This window comes from Mobula birostris, chromosome 26 (genome assembly GCF_030028105.1).
Source record: "Mobula birostris isolate sMobBir1 chromosome 26, sMobBir1.hap1, whole genome shotgun sequence".
NCBI classification, from domain to species: Eukaryota; Metazoa; Chordata; class Chondrichthyes; order Myliobatiformes; family Myliobatidae; genus Mobula; species Mobula birostris.
Window position 1 is genome coordinate 11,104,831 of NC_092395.1, and position 25,627 is coordinate 11,130,457.

General features: G+C 40.1%; 1 protein-coding gene across 3 annotated transcripts in view; it reads left to right on the top strand.

Annotated features, from left to right (window-relative positions):
- The window catches only part of stk11 (serine/threonine kinase 11), a 136,104-nt gene that overhangs the window by 57,642 nt on the left and 52,835 nt on the right, over positions 1 to 25,627 (top strand). For 2 of the 3 annotated variants that reach the window (XM_072244645.1, XM_072244644.1), the window contains exon 8: positions 8,454 to 8,650. The exons of the other annotated variant lie outside the window; for it this stretch is intronic. In XM_072244645.1, coding sequence (XP_072100746.1) covers positions 8,454 to 8,650 — 197 coding nt within the window. The remainder of the gene's footprint in view (positions 1 to 8,453; positions 8,651 to 25,627) is intronic. 3 annotated transcript variants of the gene reach the window in all.

Genomic DNA, 25,627 nt, shown 5'->3' on the forward strand with positions numbered 1-25,627 from the left:
AATCTTGATTCCTTGTAACCTTTCCTGCTTATGCACTGGTACTGTTAATAAACCAGCGTAAATGCAGAAGATCAGAAAAGCACGCTAGGCCTGATTTAGGTCTCAGCTGTAAATTTGATGCTTAAAGATATCATGTCAATGGAGTATTATTTTTCAACATGCCTATCAATATATTCCCTTACCTTTTGTTGATGAGAGTTCATTATTTTACATATTTTCCTGATTCCAAAAAAATCCTTTTTTTTTTTTGTTGATACATTTGATTAAAGTGTTCCTCTGCACTCAGTGGCCACTTTATTAGGTACACTGTACACCTTGTTAATACAAATACCTAATCAGCCAATCATGTGGCAGCAACTCAATGCATAAAATCATGTATGCTTGGTCAAGAGGTTCAGTTATTGTTCAGACCAAACATTTGAGTGGGGAAGTAATGTGATCTAAGTGACTTTGACTGGAATGATTGTTGGTGCCAGATACAGTTCAAAGTACATTTATTATCAAAGTATGTATACGTTATACAGCCTTGAGATTCATGTCCTTACAGACAGCCACAAAACCCAAGAAATGCAAAGAACTTTAAAAAAAAAAGAGAGAGAGAGAGAGAGAGAGAGAGAGAGAGACTAAGCAAGTAGCGTTTAGAATGAAAACGAGTCCTTGGGCATGAAGCCTGGAGCAGCCAGAGCAGGGCACAGCATCGGCATCATAGTGGAGTAAGAGTTGCAGAGCCCGCAGCAGGCCCACAGCCTGAGTGCAGTGAAGAAAGGAGTTAACGACACGGCGCAGCAAGCAGAACCAGTCCGACCCTCGCCTCTGGTCCCAACACCCTGCCCTTTCAATCCACCTGGCCTGGCATTTAAATCATCCAAACATCTGGTCTCCTAGGATATGCTGATCTCCTGGATTTTCAAACACAACCATCTCTGAAGGTTACAGAGAATGGTGTGAAAAACATAGAGAACATCCGGTGAGCAGCAGTGCTGTGGGCAAATATGCCTTGTTAATGAAAGAGGTCAGAGGAGAATGACCAGACTTGCTCAAGCTGACAGAAAGACAACTGTAACTTAAGTAACCACTCATTACAACAGTGGTGTACAGAAGAGCAGATGTGAATGCACAACACGTCGAACTTTGAAGTGGATGGACTACAGCAACAGAAGACCATGAACATACTCAGCAGCCACTTTATTCTATACAGGAAGTAACTAGTAAAGTGGCCACTGATTGTGTACAACATGTTTATGCTCCAGGCCGGAGCAGATACTGAGATGTTTCCACTACTGGGAGAATCTCAAATATGGGGACACTGTTGCAAGGATGGCAGGGTCAAATAAAACTGCATTTCTTGCACAGCATGTTGAATCACTGGAATTTTCTTTCCCAGATTGCCATGGAGGCTAATCATTAGGGGCATCTAAAGAGGAAGTAGATCTGTTTTTGAAAGATCAGTGTATTAAGGTGATCTGGAGTCAGAACAGGAATAGTTGAGTTAAAAGGTGACAGGCTAGGCTGGAACTTCTTTCTCTGGAGTGTATAAGTCTGAAAGGTGACCTTATAGAGGTATATACAATCATGAGGGGTGTAGATAAGGTGAATGGTCATAATCTTTTCCCTAGGATAGGTAGTGTAAAAATAAGGAGCATTTATTTATATAATCTCTGAACACAGAACATGATGATCATTGAAGTGGATGGGCTACAGCAACAGAAGAGCATGAGCTTACCCTCAGTGACCATTTTATTAGGTACAGGATGTATGTACCTAATAAATTGCCCACAGAGTGTAAGTGGGCAATTTCATGATATTTTAAAAACATTCAAGATATTAATCCTTTTTATCGTACTATACTAGCAAATTGCAATGATGAATAATTACCTTGTCCAGTTTCCTCACTCCCTACTCCCCACCCTTTCCAAGAAAAAGTAATACATTTTAAGGACCAAACCTAGACCTAAGAAATTGCACACATTCTAGACCATGCCCTTTTAGATTAAAGGTTTCTTTTTAACCATCTCCTGTGGCTTAGTGGTTTCACACAGAGTTGCATATCAGCTAATTGGTTTTCAGAAGCTACAGTTGGTTGACAGAGAAGGATGGATGAAATGAAAATTGACTGACAGTTGCTGAATAATAAATAAGTTAACAGAAGCTCTTTCCCTAATTTGCCATTGAGCAATATTTAGAGCCAGTCTTGTTGTTTACCAGATGGCATGTCTGAGCGGGGGGTTACTTTTACTTTGCTGTCAGTAGTACTGTTTACTGAGGCAGCCTGAGTAACCTTTAAGATTTTTGTTGGAGTGAGTGCCTTATTTTAACAAGTGGTTTCAAATACTGTAGATAGCTTTTCAAAGGAGCATGGATTTTAAATTAAGTTTGAATTATTGTTGGTTTGGTTTAGTTGTAGAAGAATTTCAGCATCTTAGTTAAACTGAATGAGACAAAAAGATTTGAAAAGTAAGTTATAGAAATTAAATGTTTTAAAACTTGTAACTGGTAGGAAAATGGGATGGGAATGAGAATGGAAAGATGATCTGTTCAAATAAGAGATGTATGTTCATTGTTAACAATATCATAGAAACTCTAATACAACATAGGAAATAGTTTCCTCAGTAGTCATTTCTCACTAGCCAGCTGGTACTCCTTTCCCTCCCTTTTATCTTCCTATTCTGGCTTCTTTCCCCTTTCCTTTGCAGTACGGATGAAGAATCTCGGCCTGAAACAACAACTGTTTATTCCTCTTCATAGGTGCTGCCAGACTTGCTGAATTCCTCCAGCATTTGGTGTCTGTTGCTCAAGATCTGCATCAGCAGAATCTCTTATGTTTAGTAAATGGAGTAAGCCTTACAGATCTTTCAGCCTTTTCTACAACTTCATTTATCTGCCTCTGTTCCCTGATAACATTTATCTAATGACAAAATTTGGCCTTGACATCTAAAATTACAACTGAATTGGAATCTTCAACCTTCACAAGATTCTTGCTTTTTCTCATTATGTGGCAAATTTGTTCCACAATTTCATTCCCAACTGATTCCTTGCTCTGATTGCTTCACCAAATAAAATTCTTTCACTTTATCTATCATTTCCCTACATTTTAAACAGCACAATCATATAACCTTCCAGTCATTTAAATTTTAAGAGAATCAATTCCAGTTTTCATCAGCAGTCATAGAAAAACATAAAAACATAAAAAACCTACAGCACAATACAGGCCCTTTGGCCCACAAAGCTGTGCCGAACATGTCCTAACCTTAGAACTTACCTAGGGTTACCCATAGCCCTCTGTTTTTCTAAGCTCCATATACCTATCCAGGAGTCTCTTAAAAGACCCTCTCGTATCCATCTCCACCGCCGCTGGCAGTCCATTCCACACACTCACCACTCTCTGCACAAAAAAACTTACCCCTGACTTCTCCTCTGTATCTACTTCCAAGCACTTTAAAACTATGCCTTCTCATGCTAGCCATTTCAGCCCTGGGGAAAAACCTCTGACTATCCACATGATCAATGCCTCTCATCATCTTGTACACCTCTATCAGGTCACTTCTCATCCTCCGTCGCTCCAAGGGAAAAAGGCCGAGTTCACTCAACATATTCTCATAAGGCATGCTCCCCAATCCAGGCAACATCCTTAAAAATTTTCTCTGCACCCTTTCTATGGTTTCCACATCCTTCCTGTAGCGAGATGACCAGAATTGAACACAGTACTCCAAGTGAGGTCTGACCAGTGTCATATATATATATCTGCAACATTATATATATCTGCAACATTACCTCTTGGCTCTTAAACTCAATCCCACGATTAATGAAAGCCTTCTTAACCACAGAGTCAACCTGTGCAGCAGCTTTGAGTGTCCTATGGACTCGGACCCCAAGATCCCTCTGATCCTCCACACTGCCAAGAATCTTACCATTAATGCTATATTCTGCCATCATATTTGACTTAACAAAGTGAACCACTTCACACTTATCTGGGTCGAACTCCATCTGCCACTTCTCAGCCCAGTTTTGCATCCTATCAATGTCCTGTTGTACCCTCTGACAGCCCTCCACGCTATCCACAACACCCGCAACCTTTGTGTCATCAGCAAATTTACAAACCCATCCCTCCACTTCCTCAACCAGGTCATTTTTAAAAATCACGAAGAATACATGTTCCAGAACAGATCCTGAGACACACCACTGGTCACCGACCTCCATGCAGAATATGACCCGTCTACAACCACTCTTTGCCTTCTGTGGGCAAGCCAGTTCTGGATTCACAAAGCAATGTCCCCTTGGATCCCATGCCTCCTTACTTTCTCAATAAACCTTGTAAAGGGTACCTTATTAAATGCCTTGCTGAAATCCATATACACTACATCTACTGCCCTACCTTCATCAATGTGTTTAGTCACATCCTCAAAAAATTCAGTCAGGCTTGTAAGGCATGACCTGTCTTTGACAAAGCCATACTGACTATTCCTAATTATATGCCTCTCCAAATATTCATAAATCCTGCCTCTCAGGATCTTCTCCATCAACTTACCAACCACTGAAGTAAGACTTACTGGTCTATAATTTCCTGGGCTATCTCTACTCCTTTTCTTGAATAAGGGAACAACATCCACAACCCTCCAATCCTCCAGAACTTCTCCCGTCCCCATTGATGATGCAGAGATCATCACCAGAGGCTCAGCAGTCTCCTCTCTTGCTTCCCACAGTAGCCTGGGGTACATCTCGTCCGGTCCTGGTGACTTATCCAACTTGATGCTTTCCAAAAGCCCCAGAACATCCTCTTACTTAATATCTACATGCTCAAGGTTTTCAGTCCACTGTAAGTCATCCCTACAATCGCCAAGATTCTTTTCTGCAGTGAATACTGAAGCAAAGTATTCATTAAGTACCTCTGCTATCTCCTGCGGTTCCATACACGCTTTTCCACCATCACACTTGATTGGTCCAGTTCTCTGAAGTCTTATCCTCTTGCTCTTCACATACTTGTAGAATGCCTTGGCGTTTTCCTTATTCCTGTCTGCCAAGGCCTTCTCATGGCCCCTTCTGGCTCTCCAAATTTCATTCTTAAGCTTTTAGCTGCTAGCCTTATAATCTTCTAGATCTCTATCGTTACCTAGTTTTTGGAACCTTTCGTAAGCTCTTCTTTTCTTCTTGACTAGATTTTCAACAGCCTTTGTACACCATGGTTCCTGTACACTACCATCCTTTCCCTGTCTCCTTGGAATGTACCTATGCAGAACCCCACATAAATATCCCCTGAACATTTGCCACGTTTCTTCCATATGTTTCCCTGAGAACATCTGTTTCCAATTTATGCTTCCAAGTTCCTGCCTGATAGCCTCATATTTCCCCCTTACTCCAATTAACCATTTTCCTAACTTGTCTGTTCCTGTCCCTCTCCAATGCTATGGTAAAGGAGATAGAATTGTGATCACTATCTCCAAAATGCTCTCCCACTGAGAGATTTGACACCTGACCAGGTTCATTTCCCGATACCAGATCAAGTACAGCCTCTCCTCTTGTAGGCTTATCTACATATTGTGTGAAGAAACCTTCCTGAACACACCTAACAAACTCCACCCCATCTAAACCCCTCACTCTAGGGAGGTGCCAATCAATATTTGGGAATTTTGTTTTTCTTTTCAAATCTTTTTATTGTATTATACAAAAGAAATAACAAAGTACATCAAATTAAGAACACTTGCAATGTCTCAAAGAGAAAAAACAGTATCTTAAAGTTTGAAAAAACTTTGTGATAATAAAAAAAACCCTGCTAAGCAGAAAAAGTGAGGGGGAAAAAACCCATTAGGTGTACAACCTCGGAGCCATGCGTCATACACAAAGCTTCTAAAAGAGAAATTATGACCGTCCACCACAACAGCCCTGTAATTATTACTCCTTTCCAGAATCCGTCTCCCTATCTGCTCCTCGATGCCCCTGTTACTGTTGGGTGGTCTATATATAAAAAAAAACAGCCAGTAGAGTTAGTGATCCCTTCCTATTCCTAACTTCCACCCACAGAGACTCTGTAGACAACCCCTCTATCACTTCCTCCTTCTCTGCAGCTGTGACACTATCTCTGATCAACAGTGCAACGCCACCACCTTTTTTGCCTCCCTCCCTTTCCTTTCTGAAATATCTAAAGCCTGGCACTAGTCCTCAGAATATAGCTCTTGAGTTGAACTATAATGCTGGTGTATGTGTTTTACTACTTGCAAAGCCTGTATATGCATATTTTCTATAACTTATCTTACACTCATATATTTGGAATTTTAAGTATTTGTCTAAACATTCTCCGAAAAAAGGCCTGTTTCTGTGCTGTAATGTTCTATGGTTCTAAGGAAAATATGTAGAATAGTGTCTGTTGCTTGAAAAATAAATGCTTAATTCCTGTGCTTACAGTACATCAAAAGCCAGCTGGTTGTACAGGTCCCTAAATAAGAAAAGACTTCTAAAATCACTGACTTCCTGCGTGAGGGATGTCAGCCCAAGGGTGAATGAATTAGTCGATGAGGCATTACAGTGAGCGACTAGAAAATGAAGGAGTCTTGCACGGGATGTCAAATTGATGTTAGCACTATAAATCAGTCAAAGGGAGCAGGCTTGAGTACTATAATTTACCCTCCAGGGAATTTTTGTGCTTCTGACAAGAAAGGAAGATGTTTGAAATGCTAATTGTAGACAAATAATGAAACAAAACTTGCTTAAAATCTTTATGTAATGCTGTTTTGTTTTCTACTGAAATAATCTTTTTCAAGTGTGCATCCAAAAATAGTGTTCTACTTTCCATCGTGTGTGTGTGTGTGTGTGTGTGTGTGTGTGTGTGTGTGTGTGTGTGTGTGTGTGTGTGTGTGTGTGTGTGTTCAAGTTGTAAGATGAATAATAAAATCTATTCTTTACTCAAATGTATTCTTTACTCTTTGGGAGGAAGAAGTGCAAAGCATAACCATTTAATCATGAGACTGTGCAGCTTAAACTTGTGATAGAAAATATAGATCCCTTACATGGCTGATTTTCTTATTCTTCCACTCTCTCTCCATTGTGGGGTTGATACAAAGTTAAGAATAATATGGAGAGATCCCAATATTCTTTTAAACAATTAAGAAAAATCATTCAACCATCACTTGATTCTTCCCAAAATCAGCTTTTCAACATGATTGCCATGAGCCTTTCAAGTATGAATGTTAGAATTGGTTGTAGGTGATGTTACAAAGAGAGGTGAATGGCATAAGTTTCAATTTGAACTTTAGGTTTAAAAAGGGAATTTTGTTCTTCAAGCACACTAGTACCATCTTTCTTTAGGCTTTGAAACAAGGGTCATTCTGCTGTTGTGGAGAATTGGCAGTCAGGTTCTGGCACTCTACAGAGGAGTTGAAAGGAAGATTTTAAATTTGAAGATCCAAAGAAGGTAGCCAAAGTGGAGTTGCCAACAGCATTCAAAAGAGGTGTCGAGGTGATTGCTAGAAATGCCTGGGTATTGAAGGTTATGGGCTTCAGTACCTCGACTGATGGAAGATGTGATTAATACAGGTAGATGCCCATTAGTCAGTTTGGAAGTAATGACCTGTCCTCTGACTGAAAATATTTCTATTGACCAGGAGAGCGTCAAAATCAGAAAGTTGCTGATTGCCTAAAGTTGCAGAATTATGAAGTATCATATTTTGAAATCTGAACTGTATTCCCACCTGATCTTAAAATGTTTTAAAGTTATTAGCTGCTTCATTGAATCAGGTTTAATATCACTACATATGTCATGAAATTTCTTGTTTTCTGGTGCAATACATTAAAAATTACAAATTGCATTAAGAAATATATAAATGAAAAAATGAAGTAATTAAGTACTGCAAAAATAGTGAGCTCGTGTTCCTGTGTCAGTTCATTGTCTGTTCAGAAATCTGATGGTGGAGGGGAAGTAACTGTAACTAAAATGTTGAGTGTGTGTCTTCAGGCTCCTGTACCTTATCTCTGGTAGTAATAAGAGAACATGTCCTGGGTGAAGTTAGTCCTTAATGATGGATGATGCCTTTTTGAGGCATTGCTTTTTGAACTGAGCAGACAAGAAATGAGGACGTTAACTGAAAATAGACATTCTACATTTGAATTTCACATTTTTGCTGCAGTTGCTTCATATATTTTTGCAATGCTAAAAATAGCTTTCAAAACTGGATTATTGAGTTACTAAGAAATTTTCCTTAAGGTTTTATGAATCTTACCCATTTTCTGGTTATTTAGTGCAAGTCTTTCCATTATACTGCTGGGTTACTTTTTTTCAATGCAAGTTTTAAATAAAGACTGATCACATTTTAATATAGATGAATTGCTGTTTTTTGGAAATGGAAAAGCTCTACCGATGTATTAAGATGGGTCGGGAAGTGGCGCTGAGAAGAGGAAAGAAACAGAAACCTGCAAAGTCATCAGTTTCAACAAAAGTAACATTATTTTCTTCTTGAAATTTCCAGTTGGTTTCGAAAAAAACATCCTCAGACAGAAAATCCTGTTCCTATTCCTCCAAGCCCAGAGACCAAGGACAAATGGAGAAGTATGACAGTGGTGCCTTACCTGGAAGACTTGCATGGTTATAATGAAGATGAAGAAGATCTGTACAGTGAAGATGTGGAGAACGAAATAATTTATACTCAGGATTTTACAGTACCGGGTATGTTGTTACCTATATATTGCCCTCATACTCAAATTAAGCAGTATAGTAATTTCATAGTAGCTTGGTCCGAGTTATAATGTTTACATTGTGGCCTTCAATATCGTACATTGCTTTCTGAAGTTGCATAGGCGTTTCTCGTACTCGGGTGCCACTGAAATTGTGCTTCATTTGTGTGGGTATAGCACGCTCAATGCTTAATCATCCCTCTGCTATTTTAAAAGGCATTTCAAATGAAATTGCTGTAAATATTTGTTTCTGTTAGTAGTGTTTTCACCTGAAAAATCCCATTTGTGGTTGTCTTGATTTATTCTGACTTTGACTTCACTTGCACATACAATAAACTTTTCCTGTGGTTCGTGATTGAAAGTTAGTTTATTCAATTTCCTTGGGTTTTGTAAATTGAGGATCTTTTGGAAAAATATGCAGTTGATGAGCTGTTGACATCTTAGTTACATTTTCAAATCTCGTCAATCCAATTTGTTTGTCAAATGAAGGTCCTCATCTCTGTTCAGGAGGTGAAGAACAATTTTGAAGTTGTCACAAAAGCTGCATTGTTTTTGAAGTCTTCTGTTGGGATAAGCCTCATTAAAATAATTTTTCTTCTGACACATTTGGTGAAGTACTTAGTACTAGACTGATAAATCATCAATTCCCAAAGGAGGCAGGGATTGCTTTTTTTGGCGAATGTAATTGATGTGATCTGCGACAAGTATGAGGTATTGCACTTTGGAAGGACAAACCAAGGTAGAAAATACAAGGTAAATGGTAGGGCACTGAGGAGTGCAGTAGAACAGAGGGATCTGGGAATACAGATACAAAATTCCCTAAAAGGGGTGTCACAGGTAGATAGGGTCGTGAAGAGAGCTTTTGGTACATTGGCCTTTATAAATCAAAGTATTGAGTGTAAGAGTTGGAATGTTATGGTGGGGTTGTATAAGGCATTGGTGAGGCCGAATTTGGAGTATTGTGTGCAGTTTTGGTCACCAAATTACAGGAAGGATATTAATAAGGTTGAAAGAGTGCAGAGAAGGTTTACAAGGATGTTGCAGGGACTTGAGAAACTGAGTTACAGAGAAAGGTTGAATAGGTTAGGACTTTATTCCCTGGAGCGTAGAAGAATGAGGGGAGATTTGATAGAGGTATATAAAATTATGATGGGTATAGATAGAGTGAATGCAAGCAGGCTTTCCACTGAGGCTAGGGGAGAAAAAACCAGAGGATATAGTTTAAGGGTGAAGAGGGAAAAGTTTAAAGGGAACATGGGCGGGGGGGGGGCTTCTTCACATAGAGAGTGGTGGGAGTGTGGAATGAGCTGCCAGACGAAGTGGTAAATGCGGGCTCACTTTTAACATTTAAGAAAAACTTGGACAGGTACATGGATGAGAGGTGTCTGGAGGGATATGGTCCAGGTGCAGGTCAGTGGGACTGGGCAGAAAAATGGTTCGGCACAGCCGAGAAGGGTGAAAAGGCCTGTTTTAATTGTCCATCTTTAAAGGCATCTTGCAAATGACTTCTTGGGCCAGGTTTAGATTGTATTGGACATTTATAGTCTTCAGTTAACCAAACTAGTAGCTGTTAGGAAACCTACTAATATAGTTTTATTAGGCTTCTCTCAGATTGGTGGCAAACTTGTGGGTTTTTGGCTTGATAATAATACTGATCTGGAAGAAAATCAGGTTAGAAAAATTAGTGAAGTAGACTTTGCTGGAAATTATGCTATCTTATGTCCTAGAGTTAGAATGGGATGAAATTTGATACTTAGTTGTCATAAATTGTTAATATATCTGTTGTTGTTGCAATCCATTTGGGTTTATACCATATTTGCATGATTGATATTCACAGTGAACTCTGTACATTGACAACTTTCCTCAAGTCTAATTGGTACTCTTTAACAGGTATGGCAGGCAATGAATCTCCCGGGCTACATAAAGTTCTACCAGGCCATTCTACTTTCAGTATAAACTGCTGACTAATCTAGCTGGTGTACTCTCCATAGGCCTGTATTCGTCTAAAACTGCCCATGTTCTAATTTGCTTCGAAGTCTTGCTTACTTACTCCTTGTACTTGTTAGCCAACACCTTAGAACATAGAACAGGAACAGGCCCTTCAGTGCACAATATTGTGCTGAACCAATTAAATGAGTAATCAAATGGCTAACTAAGCTAATCTCTTCTGCCTACACAATGGCCATATCCTTCCAAAGATGTGTCTGTTTAGACATCCTTTTAAGGGCTCTGTGTTTCTGCCTCTACCACCACCCCGTATGTGGCCTAATTAGAGTCTTATAAAGCTGCAGCACAACTTCCTGGACTTTTGAAGTCAATGCCTGGTCTAATGAAGGCAAGTGTGCCCATATGCCTTCTTAACCACTCTATCTACTGTGCAGCCACTTTCAGGAAACAGCAATCTTGGACGCCAAGATCCCTCTGCTCATCAACATTGAGGATCTTGTTTTTAAAATACTCTTTTGTTTGGAAATAGCACTTTTGCTTCACATCTATCTAAATCAATGGCCACTTTTGGTTCTTTACCCCCTGTAATTCTGACTATTTGAATGTCCCCAAATTTATTTGCTCCCTCTAGTGTTCCTAACAGCATATATCTGGAGTTCTGGAAATTCCTTGCATCATCTCTCTGCTTTTCTTTTCCTCTTTTAGGACAATGCCTAAAATCTACCTCTGATCCAAGTCTCTGATCATTTGTGTCAGTGGTTCCCGGTGTCAATTTTTTGTTTGATAAAATTCCTGATAAGCTCCATCTTGGGATATGTAGGTCATATTGTGTATGTTGTGTATATGAATGGAAGTTGTGGTCTTGCTAAGGTACTCAGGAGAAGTGGTGTATTATTTTATTTCATGGGGGAAAATTTAGTGTTACAAATCCGAAGTTCAAGTTTATTGTCATCTGACTGTATGTATTTACCTACAACCAAACAAACCAACCTTCCCATAGACTACTGACCCACAGCATATATATCACACACAGCAGACATGACACAATATTACCACAAATAAGTTAATAAAATAAAATTCTAAATGCATGTGAAGTGCGCCACATTGGTAAACAGCTTAAAAAAAACACAGTAAACAGCTCTCTGTCCTAGTGAGGTAGACCTCAGTGGTAGCAGGGGATTCATTAGTCTCAAACAACAGGAATTCTGCAGATGCTGGAAATTCAAGCAACACACATCAAAGTTGCTGGTGAACGCAGCAGGCCAGGCAGCATCTCTAGGAAGAGGTGCAGTCGACGTTTCAGGCCGAGACCCTTCGTCAGGACTAACTGAAGGAAGAGTGAGTAAGGGATTTGAAAGTTGGAGGGGGAGGGGGAGATCCAAAATGATAGGAGAAGACAGGAGGGGGAGGGATAGAGCCAAGAGCTGGACAGGTGATAGGCAAAAAGGGATACGAGAGGATCATGGGACAGGAGGTCCGGGAAGAAAGACAAGGGGGGGGGGACCCAGAGGATGGGCAAGTGGTATATTCAGAGGGAGAAAAAGGAGAGTGAGAGAAAGAATATGTGCATAAAAATGAGTAACAGATGGGGTACGAGGGGGAGGTGGGGCCTTAGCGGAAGTTAGAGAAGTCGATGTTCATGCCATCAGGTTGGAGGCTACCCAGATGGAATATAAGGTGTTGTTCCTCCAACCTGAGTGTGGCTTCACCTTTACCGTAGAGGAGGCCGTGGATGGACATGTCAGAATGGGAATGGGATGTGGAATTAAAATGTGTGGCCACTGGGAGATCCTGCTTTCTCTGGCGGACAGAGCGTAGATGTTCAGCAAAGCGGTGTCTCAGTCTGCGTCGGGTCTCGCCAATATATAAAAGGCCACATCGGGAGCACCAGACGCAGTATATCACCCCAGTCGACTCACAGGTGAAGTGTTGCCTCACCTGGAAGGACTGTTTGGGGCCCTGAATGGTGGTAAGGGAGGAAGTGTAAGGGCATGTATAGCACCTGTTCCGCTTACACGGATAAGTGCCAGGAGGGAGATCAGTGGGGAGGGATGGGGGGGACGAATGGACAAGGGAGTTGTGTAGGGAGCGATCCCTGCGGAATGCAGAGAGAGGGGGGGAGGGAAAGATGTGCTTAGTGGTGGGATCCCGTTGGAGGTGGCGGAAGTTACGGAGAATAATATGTTGGACCCGGAGGCTGGTGGGGTGGTAGGTGAGGACCAGGGGAACCCTATTCCTAGTGGGGTGGCGAGAGGATGGAGTGAGAGCAGATGTACGTGAAATGGGGGAGATGCGTTTAAGAGCAGAGTTGATAGTGGAGGAAGGGAAGCCCCTTTCTTTAAAAAAGGAAGACATCTCCCTCGTCCTAGAATGAAAAGCCTCATCCTGAGAGCAGATGCGGCAGAGACGGAGGAATTGCGAGAAGGGGATGGCGTTTTTGCAGGAGACAGGGTGAGAAGAGGAATAGTCCAGATAGCTGTGAGAGTCAGTAGGCTTATAGTAGACATCAGTGGATAAGCTGTCTCCAGAGACAGAGACAGAAAGATCTAGAAAGGGGAGGGAGGTGTCGGAAATGGACCAGGTAAACTTGAGGGCAGGGTGAAAGTTGGAGGCAAAGTTAATAAAGTCAACGAGTTCTGCATGCGTGCAGGAAGCAGCGCCAATGCAGTCATCGATGTAGCGAAGGAAAAGTGGGGGACAGATACCAGAATAGGCACGGAACATAGATTGTTCCACAAACCCAACAAAAAGGCAGGCATAGCTAGGACCCATATGGGTGCCCATAGCTACACCTTTAGTTTGGAGGAAGTGGGAGGAGCCAAAGGAGAAATTATTAAGAGTAAGGACTAATTCCGCTAGACGGAGCAGAGTGGTGGTAGAGGGGAACTGATTAGGTCTGGAATCCAAAAAGAAGCATAGAGCTTTAAGACCTTCCTGATGGGGGATGGAAGTATATAAGGACTGGACGTCCATGGTGAAAATAAAGCGGTGGGGGCCAGGGAACTTAAAATCATCGAAAAGTTTAAGAGCGTGAGAAGTGTCACGAACATAGGTCGGAAGGGATTGAACAAGGGGTGATAAAACAGTGTCGAGGTATGCAGAAATGAGTTCGGTGGGGCAGGAGCAAGCTGAGACAATAGGTCGGCCAGGACAGGCAGGTTTGTGGATCTTGGGTAGGAGGTAGAAACGGGAAGTGCGGGGTATGGGAATTATAAGGTTGGTAGCAGTGGATGGGAGATCCCCTGAGCGGATAAAGTCGGGGATGGTGTGGGAGACAATGGCCTGGTGCTCCTTAGTGGGGTCACGATCGAGGGGTAAATAAGAGGAGGTATCCGTGAGTTGTCGCTGTGCCTCGGCAAGGTAGAGGTCAGTACGCCAGACTACAACAGCACCCCCCTTATCGGCGGGTTTAATAATAAGGTTAGGATTAGTGCGGAGGGAGTGGAGAGCAGAGCGTTCGGAAGGAGTGAGGTTGGAATGGGGACAAGGTGCGGTGAAGTCGAGACGGTTGATGTCCCGTCGGCAATTAGCGATAAAGAGATCCAGAGCAGGCAGAAGACCAGAGCGGGGGTCCATGAATCCAGAGCAGGCAGAAGACCAGAGCGGGGTGTCCATGAAGATTCATTAGTCTCGTAGCCTAGGGGAGGAAGCTGTTACTCAGACTGGCAGTCCTAGTCCTGATGCTCTTGTACCTCTTTCCTGACAGTGGTTGGTCAGAGAGATTGTGGGATGGGTAATAGTGATCCTCAATAATGCTTCAGGTCCTTCGTATACAATGCTCCTGGTAAATGACACAACTAAGAGGGGAGGGAGACCCTAGTGATCCTCTCATTGGTTTTTACTAACCTCTGTATTGTCTTGTGGTCTGATGCCTTGCAGCTTCTGTACGACACAATGATGTTTTGCTGTTTAAAATAGAGCTGGATATATTTGTGATTATATTCTGAGTTCATTGTACATTATCATAGATCTGTTGATAGATCAGGATTTGTTTAGAGAATCATCAAATAATAGAAGTTTCAGCAAACTGCGAGTTTTACTATAACGCAATAGTTATGTTCCTGAGAAACCTCAAATAATAGAAAGTTTTGGCACAGTTTTAAAACTGTTTTCCTAATTGCAATTGCGCTATAGTCAACATGGCCTGTACAATGCAAATAATGCAAGTAGTAATCCAAAAACCACATTAATGCCAATTTGACTTGTGGAAATGTGCCTATTAGCAGGACTTCAAAAGATTGACTGGCTATTTTAAACCAAGCCTTTAAAATGTATTACATTTAATTTTGTTCAAGATGGTTGCATATTCCTTTAGTAAGTTACATTGACTGATTGCCCATTGCTATGATATTTAATTGCTGTCTTCTGAATTTTCTGGGATGGTTATTCTTCTAAAATTTCACCTGCAAATATTGATAATGTTTTTCTTCTGTGTGACTGAAAATCTGCTTTTTGACAACTGTCCTATATCAACTTTGGATATCAACTAACTGGAATTTCAAAGTAAATCCCAATGTTTTACTGGCGCTAGATCGGACTGAGGATATAATAATATAACATGGTAAAAGCTTGGAAGGGAATACTTTGGGATAAGGTGGTCTGTGATGAATAGAATTTCAGATAGGTAAGTGTCCTGAGTTTTACTGAAGTGCATTGAAAAAAGTGTCACCTTCCAACAAATACCACTCTTCAAAATGTTCTTGTTTCCTGAAAAGCAACTTGTGAGCAAAGTTCAAAGTGCATTTATTATCAAAGTATGTATACATTAAACAGCCTTGAGCTTCGCCTCCTTACGGGCAGTCACAAAACAAAGAAACCCCAAAATAACCCACTAAAAAAAAAGACAGTCAAATACCCAATGCGCAGAGAGAAAAAAAAAGTCTTGCAAATACTTAAAGTAAGCAAATAGCATTCAGAACTGGAGTTTAACAAAAGTCACGGAGCCAGGCATCGCTGCAGCTGGAGCAGGCTACAGCTTCAGTTCAGTGAAGAGCTGAGTAAACATCACAAAGCAGCAAGCAAATCTCCCCCCCCCCCCCCGTCCATCCTGACCTTTTTCATTCTGGCCTGACGCTTAAATCGTCCAAATATCGGGTCATTCCTCCCTTTCAGACAGCTCTGGGCCCTGGACCCTGCCGCCACGATTTGGCCCATACCTGACCTTTCCAATTTGGCCTTGTGCTTAAATCTATCGGACCTCAAGACTTTTCCTCATGAATGTCTCCCCTTTTCTCCACCTCTGCGCACCTCTTCATTATCGGCGGTGATCATTTTTAATGAAGTGTTATTAATAAGCTGTTTAGTAGTTCTCTTTGTTTTGTATTTCGCTTCTCAATAGATGTCACTGGGCATCACCAGTGCAACTTAAACCGTTAAAAGATTTCCTGTAGGATTCAATCTTTTGTGTCTTTTCTACATATGGTAGAGTAATTGCCTGTTAATTTTATCACGGCAAGCTTCATTTGTAAAGCTACAATAGACCTTTCTTAACATTCATGTATAGTTCGCCTATTTTTGAATATGGGATCAGTGCAATAACTAATGTGCACCAAATTTCTTGCTGTCCTCCTCTTTAACTATAGGCTGGGAACTTCCTCTGTTTTCTGGCTTTCCCACATTTCTAAAATCTGATCGCCATTTCTTGGTAATTTGACTGCTACATGTTAAGCTAACTTTAAGAAGAAAAAAGAACTATAATGCGACTGTCGGAGCACCCTTGACCTACTTGCAAGAATATTGGTTTATCTTGGTTTTAAAAGTAGCTAGTTTTTCGCTCTTTACGTTTTATGTTCTGTGTTCTGTTCGACCAAGCATGGTGGGCATGTTATGTTGGTGCTGAAATGTGTAACAACACTTGTGAGCTGCCCCCAGCACGTACTTATGTTGTATTGGTTGTTAACGCAAGTGATTATGTCACTGTATGTTTCGATGCTCAAAAATAAATAAATCTGAATCCTGAATTCTAAACTCTATTCTTGATATTCACTGTGTAAAGTTCAATCCGAACAGCTAAATAAGAGTAGTGAATGTTCTTTACTTCCTGTCTTCTTTGTTTTCAAGTACTAAAGGAGGATCTAAACTCTTTTATCCGGGAACGTCACCTTGTTTGTGTATGTTTTCCTAGACTTTTTTTTTTCTCTTTCTTTTGAAAATGAGTAGTCTTCTGTGAAAATCTTCTCACTTGAAACCTCAAGTGGAGGTTACCACTTCTGCAGACAAAGAAAAGGGGCTCAGTGGTAGTGTAGTGGTTAGCGCAGTGCTATTACAGCTCAGAGCTTGGAGTTCAATTCCAGCGACCTCTAAGAAGGTTTGTACGCACTTCCCGTGTGCACGTGGGTTTCTTCCAGTTTCCTCCCACAGTCCAAAGAGGTACTGCTTAGCAGGTTAATTGGTCATTGTAAATTGTCCTGTGATTAGGTTAGGGTTAAATTGGTGGGTTGCTGGGTGGTACAGTTCATTAGACTGGAAGGCCCTGTTCCACACTGTATCTCTAAATAAAAAAAATAAATCCAATGTTTTGCAGTTTTAGCTGGTGAGGCATCTGATAATTTAATACCAGCAGGCTTAGAAAGATTGAATGGTGTTAGTGTCTAAACACTAACTTTCTGGTAGGCAGTCTTGAAGGCAAAGAAGATATAGTTTTTTTTGCAGGAAGAGTTGAGTGCAAGAATAAAAGTGTTTTCCTGAAATTATGTAGGCCACTTCTGAGAATGCAGAATATTGTGTACAGGTAGAGGAACTATGTGATCTGTAATAGAAGAATTTTACTGTTGTCCCCAAAGTTCAAAGTAAATTGAATGTCAAAGTGCATGTATGTCACCATATACAACCCTGAGATTCAGTTTCTTGCGGCAAACATGGTTAATCCAAGAGAAACAATTGAATCAATGAAAGGTTGCACCCAACAAGACAGACAACCAATGTGCAAAGAGCAACAAACTGAAAATAAGAAAGATAAATAAATAAACAATAAATAATGAGTCTGTTGGTTGTGGGAACAGTTTGCTGATGGGCAAATGAAATTGGGTTAAGTTATCCACTCTGGTTCAAGAACCTGATGTTTGAGGGGTAATGACTGTTCCTGAACCTAGTGGTGTGAGTCCTGAAGCTTCTGTACCACCTCCTCATGGCAGTAGCAAGAAAGGAGCATGACCAAGGTGGTGGAGGTCCCAGATGATGGATGCTGCTTTCCTGCGAAAGCGTTCTGTGTAGATGTGCTCAGTGGTGGGAAGGGTTTTACCTGTGATGGTCTGGGCTGTGTCCACTTCTTTTTGTTGAATTTTCCATTCAAGGGCATTGGTGTTTCCATACTAGGCTATGATGCAGCCAGTCAATATACTCTTCACTACACATCTATAGAAGTTTGTCAAAGTTTTACATGGTATGCCGAATCGTTGCAAGCTCCAAAGGAAGTAAAGGTGCTGCTGTGCTTTTTTTGTAATCAGACTTGGGTCCAGGACAGGTCCTCTGAAATGATGACACTGAGGAACACTGACCCTTTCACCGCTGATCCCTCGAGGAGAACTAGCTCATGAACTTCCGGTGCCCTCCTCCTGAAGCCAACAATCAGTTCCTTGGTCTTTCTGACACTGAGTAGGAGGTTGTTGTTGTTGTGGCGTCACCCAGCCAAATTTTCAATCTCCCTGGTATATTCTGATTCGTCACAACCTTTGATTCTGCTTATGACAATGGTCTCATCAGCAAACTTGAATACGGCATTGGATCTGTGCTTACACAGTAATAAGTGTAGAGCTGGGTGCTAAGCACACAGTCTTGTGCTGCATCTGTGCTGATGGAGATCATGGAGATGTTGTTGCCAATCTGAACTGACTGTGATCTGCAAGTGAGGAAATTGAGAATCCAATTGCACAAGGAGGTATTAAGTGAATGTATTTGTATAGAATTAACACAGCACTTGTTATACAGATTTTGTTGCCAGTTTATATTAAATGTCCTCTTTTTGTGCATTTTCCGTTCCTCTTACATTGATCTGTCTATCTAAAAGCCTCTTAATCTCCAAACTGCTTAATTTCACTACTAACTTTAGAAGCCTATTCCAGAGACCTACCGATCTCTGCATTTATATTTTTAAAAAATTGTTTGCTTCTCATATTGCTTTTAAAACTTCCCCCTCTAACCTTGAAAGCATGTCCTCTGATGTTTGACATTTCTACAGATTCCGACTGTCTATCCTATCCATGCCTCTCACCATTTTAAAACCTCCGTCAGGTCTCCACTTAGCTTTCAGTCCAGGAGAGCAATTCGACTTTGTCCAATCTTTCTTTATAGTTCATGCCCTCTAATCCAGGCAGCATCCCGATAATCCTCCACTGTGCCCTTACTGCAGTCCCCATATCCTGTATAATGGAGCAACCAGAACTGCTTAGAATACCTCAAGTGGTTCTGACTAGTGTAGCTGTATCAAGAATTCCTTACTCTTGTACTTAATGAAGGAATGCATTCCATACACCTTCTTTCCCACCATAGCCACTTTCAGTGAAATATGGACCTGGACCCCAATATCCCTCTGTACCTCCATGATATTAAGAGGACTAACATTAAATGTTCACTTCCTCCTTTCATTTGACCTCCTAAAGTATGTATGTTAGAGTTTTTAATTTAAAATCATTATGGGAGCTCACCTGAAATACAGCAGGGGAAGAAAAAAGTGAAGTTTTTCTTGTCGAACCATCTAGAATCAGTGTCTCAAAGTATGACATTAAACATTCATCTCAAATGAGAAAAATTCATCTTGTGGATTGTGAATATTAAAGCCTCCAGAATTTTCCACCTGAAAAGGCTGTGGAGGTTTGGACACCAAGTATACTCAAGGCAGCGATTGATATTTAGTTTCTCATAGATCAATGATTGTATCTTGTTTTAATGGACTAACAAAGCTGTACTGGTTTTTAGCACCCAGGATTAAAAAGGATGCAAAATGTTGTAGGCATTAACACAAGATAAAAACAATTAATAACAATTTTGAGACAAAACTTTGACCAGAATTCATGGCAATAGTGTTCAGCAACCTGTCTAGGTTATATTAATTATAATACTTAAGTTTACTTTGCTTATAGTTATTTGGGGGAAAATGTATTTTTGATTTTAAAATGTGCTTAGCCCTCTGCTCTACTTGTTTTACATCTTTGACTGTGTGGTTAAGTACAGTTCCAACACCATATACAAGTTTGCGATGACACCACTGTTGTGGGCCATATCAAAGGTGGTGATGAATCAGCATACAGGAGGGATATTAAAAATTTGGCAGATTGGTGTAATAACAACAACCTCACACTCAATGTCAATAAGACCAAGGAACTAATCGTAGACTTCTGGAGAGCAAAACTAGAGGTCCATGAGCCAGTTCTCATCAGAGGCTGGGAGGTGGTAGAGAGGGTCAGTAACTTTAAGTTCCTGGATGTCACTATCTCAGAGGACCTGTCCTGGACCCATATAAATATTATTGCAAAGAAAGCACAGCAGTGCCACTACTTCCTCAGCAGTCTGCGACGATTCGGCATATCATCAAAAACCTTGGCAAACTTCTATAGATGAGTGGTGGAAAGTGTACTGACTGGCTGCATTATTGCCTGGTGTGGGAACACCAGTGAAAGGAAAATTCTACAAAAGATAGCAGATTTGGCCCAGTACATCATGGGAAAAGCCCTCTGAACCATTGAGTAATCTACAAAAAATGTTGCCGTAGAAAAGCAGCATCCATCATCAAGGATCCTCACCACCCAGGCCATGCTCCTTTCTTGCTGCTGCCATCAGCTAGAAGGTGCAAGTGCCTCAGGACTCACATCACCAGGTTCAAGAACAGTTACTACCCCTCAACCATCAGGCTCTTAAACAAAAGGGATAACTGCACTCATTTTACTTCTGGAGTTCCCACAACCAATGGTCTCACTTTAGGGACTCTTTAACTTGTTATTTCATACTCTTTATTTATTGCTGTTTATTTATACTTGTATTTGCACAGTTTGTTGTTCCTTGGTCCTGTTTATAGTTACTGTTCTATAGATTCCCACAGGAAAAAGAATCTCAGGGTTGTATGTGGAGATATATACGCACTCTGACAATAAATTTTACTTTGAACTTAAAATTGCCACTTTATTATTCAGAAATGTTGTCATGTTCAATTTTAATGAAGGTTGTGAGGATGAAAAGGATAACTTTTTTTCATTCTGAAGCCAAACAAACCAACCAGATTTCCACTATTGGATGTGCGTCTTGAAAAATTGCCATCTGCGTAATCAGAAAGTTTTTTTTGTGTGCATAGGATAATGGAATTCTAAACAGTTTTACCAAAAGGCTATTTTTAAAGCTTAACTAATCTGCAGTTTTCAAAACTAGGACCAGTATTTTTTGCTAAGTGAGGGAAATAGATCAAAGGCAGTTGAGTACTGTTGGCAGACCTGACTGAGTTGCTCATTCTGTAAACTATTAATTACCTTATGATAAAAATCTTCTGCTACAGAAATTGAGTGCTTTATTTGCCATTGGATTGATTGCTTTGAACAAGTTGAGAAGAATGAAATTAATGCAAGAGAAAACATCTAGCTTTAGTAACACAGGAAATTCTGCAGATACTGGAAATCTAAAGCAACACACACAAAATGCTGGAGGAACAGCAAGTTGGCAGCATTTATGGAGATGAATAAGCTGTTGACGTTTCTTCAGCACTGGAAAGGAAGGGGGAAGACTTCAGAATAAAAAATGTGGGGAAAGGGGAAGGAGGATGGTTAGAAGGTGATCAATGAAGCCAGGTGGGTAGGAAAGATAAAAGGCTGGAGAGGAAGGAATCAGATAGGAGAGGAGAGTGGGTCATGGGAGAAAGGGAAGGAGGAGGGGAACCAGGAGGAGTTGATAGGCAGATCAGAATAGGTAAGAGGCCAGAGTGGGGAAAAGAAGGGGAGGAGCAATAATATTTATCAGAAGGAGAAATTGATGGTCATGCTATCAGGTTGGAGGCTTTCCAGATGAAATATAAGGTATTGTTTGTCCACCCTGAGATTGGCATCATCGTGGCACAAGAGGAGGCTGTTTACCAACATGTCGGAATAGGAATTAAAATGCTTGGCCAACAGGAAATTCTGCTTCTGGCAAATGGAGTGGAGGTACTTGACAAAGCAGTTCTCCAATTTACGATGTAGAGGAGGCTGCATCAGGAGCACTGGATATAGTAGATGACCCCAACAGATATGCAGGTGAAGTGTTGCCTCACCTGTAAGGACTATTTGGGGATCTGAATAGAGGTGAGGGAGGAGGTGAATGGGCAGATGTAGCACTTTGGCCACTTGCAGGGATAAGTGCCAGGAAATTGATTCATGGTGGTAGAAATTCTTTGTAGATGTTGGAAGTCACATAGAATGATGTGTTGGATGTGGAGGCTCATGGGATGGTAGGTTATGACAAGAGGACTTCTATCCCTGTTAAGGTGGCGGGAAGATAGGGTGAGTACAGATGTCTGGAAAATGGAGGAGATGTGGGTGAGAGCAGCATCAATGGTGGAGGAAGGGAAACCCCTCTCTTTGAAGAAGAGCATCTCTGGTGTCTTGGAGAGGAATGCCTCACCCGGGGAACAGATGCAGCAGAGACCAAAGAACTGAAAAAAGGAATAGCATTTTTACAGGAGACATGTTGAGAAGAGGTATAATCAAAATAGCTATGGGAATCAGTAGGTTTATAAAAGATATCAGTAGACAGTTTGTCTCCAGAGATGGAGACAGAGATTGAGAAAGGGGAGGGAGGTGTCAAAAATGGGCCAAGTGTCTTTTTTATGCATTTGTTCAGAAATCCAAGCCTGAGTATGCTTTTGTTTATTACATTCTTGGAGCCAGGTAAGCAAGGTTCTGAAATCTGATGTAACGAGGCTTTACATAGCAGTGACAGTACTTACAAAGTAGTTCATACTTTGAACGTATTTTGGTTTAATTTTTTATTTAAAATGTTATTTGCTAAGCTTTTTCAGAATGAGATAACTAATCAGTTACCACAGCGAGATGGAGATAATTTCTCATCAAAACAGTTTGTTTTGAAGTTTTGATCCTGAAGCATTATTAATTATGCTGTTTATTCAAACATTGCATTACTATTGTATATCATTACCAAATATTGAACTGTTCTTTTGTAAATAGAAGACATTATTTCCTTGAGTTCCTTGAAGTTTAATCTATAATTAAGCATAGTTTTAAAATTCTAATTATGACTCTTCTGATTTATGTGGGCAGTAAAACCATTAACTATAATTTAGTTGATTTTGTCATAATTGCATATTCAATTACCTTAAATACATGGCTAATCTTGCCAAAGTAAACAAAGCATTACACAAGTTTTTTTAAAGTATTTCTTACTAATATGTGTCTCAGTTCAGTAGCTGTGCTACAGTTGCAACCATATTAGTCTCTTAGATTTTGTTGTTACATTATTCACAGTGACCAGTTTCATTGGTTGTTAATTGATAATGTCATGGTTAATTTCATGAAATTATTGCTAACTTTAAATTCCTGTTAATTCCTTCTTTGAGACCTCTAAAGAAATAGAGTACTTCCTGTTGAAAAGAGGAATCTTTCTTGGAATGGAAATATCCGAATATGGGGCTTCCTGGGTTACAGATTACCTGATTTATAGAAATCTGACTTTACGCAAATTCTCCCACATATTTTAAAAACATTTTCTACATTGCAATAAAATGTTATATGTTATTCATTAATGACAAAATGTGGTATATATACCATTATTTTAAGTACTGGTATTGTTATGATGAATTTTCAGTGAAATGAAAGGATTAGAGTAAATGTATGTAGAGAAATACAATATTGGTGTATACAGAAAATATAGAAACCTGGCATTTATGACTTGTGCACAAATAAGCTTATGGACATTTCTCAGGAACAGAGACTACCTCTATCTTCTTAAAAAAAATCATATCATGTGTCTTCAATTGATGCCTTTACCCTCTCCAGTCCATTGTGCATAAAACTCAGTTTTTGACTGTGCAATTATTATTTTCTCTTTGCGATTAATCAAGAGCAATCCCAACGTTGTTACAATGGAGATTTTGCCTTTTGAGAGAACTGTGAGAGGCAAAGGTATTCGGATAAAATCTTACACAAAGGCTTTGAGGCATTGGAAAAAGTGCCAAAATCTGCATGAGAATAGTAGCGTAGAAAGATATACTTGCAAAGAAACTGCAGGCTGTGCTGCATTACTCTAGAGAAGAAGAGGCTTACGAGTGAATGGAAAAATATATGGGAGTACAATTTAATACTGGACGAGCTATTAGCTATAGTTAAACTAAATGTGAAACTGTTAACGAGCTTATGTAATTTATTAACATTCTTTGACAAACACAAAATTGTGTGACCATACGGAATTCGTACATTTAAAATTAAAAATTCAAAAGTGTACACTTTCCCGAACTGTGAACCTAACCCTGTCCTTTAAAAGATTGTAGCAGTTAATAAATTTCATGTACAGCGTGCAACTCTTCTATATAAAGTCTGTCTATATGAAATGGCATGGTGAGGTTGACTTCAATTCTGAAAAATGATCTGTAATACATCGTGCAATCTGAACAATACACAAAACGCTGCAGGAAGTCAGCAGGTCAGGCAGCGTCTATGAAGGAAGATGAATAATCCTGATAAAGAGTCAGAACCTGAAACATTGGCTGTTTATTTCCCTCTGTGGATGCTGCCTGACCCGCTGACTCCTGGTGGTTTTAATGCTTTGCAGAATTCACTCACATACATATTTGGAAGTAAATAGTGAAAATTGTAGATTCTATTAAATCAGAACAAATGAATCAAATGCTCGTCTTTTGGATAATGGTTGATGATCGGCATCGATTTAGGAATGCTATCAAAATCATGTCATTTGCTGCACTATGATTAAATATTGAATTTTACAGTTGGGTATATATTTTGTCTGGCTGAATTGGAAGTCACACCAATGAGCAGGATGCTTTGGAGGGTGAAATAAGTCAAATACATGATGCACTTTTTAAATGATTTGGTCTTCCCTTGGATCCTCTTGTGGGAAAGATACAATGTGTTTTCCAATCAGCACGTTACTTGCATCAGTAGACTGCACTATGTTGATATAATATTGTAAGATTCTATGTATAGTTGTGTCTGTTAAATGCTTCTAAGAGCAGTGTGATGATGGATTCCATGAGTGTCATCAGCTGAAGTTGGGCATGTGGCTCTGTAACCTCCCCAACCTTCATACTTCTGGTGATCTTATTTTACATCTCCTCTTCCTTGCCTTGTGTCCACTTTCTTGAGTCTTGTTTCCAAAACTTATCAATTTCTATGTTGAATATCCTCTGGCTGAGTAGCTACCATTTTCTACGATAGAAACGTTCAAAGATTTGCCAACTTCATTGAATGAATTTATTCTTATTGGTCTGAAATGGCTGACACTGGCTGGTGAGACTGGAATTAGAGAACATTACCCCAAGATCCAGATTCCATCATCTTTCATCATCTATTCTAATTATCCCAGTGATTGTTAGTTGTCCACTTCATTCTCTGCAAGGCAAGTAGAATTGATGTTTTTTTATTTCTGTTGACTGCACTGGACAACAATTTTTTTTGAAAGTGTTGCTTCCTCAGTTTTTTCTTTAGTTTATGATAGATGACTTGAAGCTGAACACAAATATAATTTCAGATTACTTGTATCTTGTAGGAATTTGGAGAAACAAGAAATTAGCTTTTATTGAATATAATACATTTAATTGCATAACAGTGCTGACGCTTTGCAAAGCTCGAAGTGTTTTGTTGATGATTTTCGACTGTACTCAGTGTCTGAGGCTTCTTACTTAAGTGTCCAATAGTAATCAGCCAGCACTGATAGATTCCAGTTGCCCTGATGCCATTTCTCCATGATTGTACTGTCATGGTAAAACCTTCACTGTGCTCGTCACTGACAGCACTAAGATTTGCAAGGAAGAAGTCTAAATTGAAATGCAGAAAATGAATCTATAGTGACATGTTGCACTTCATGATTTTGTATG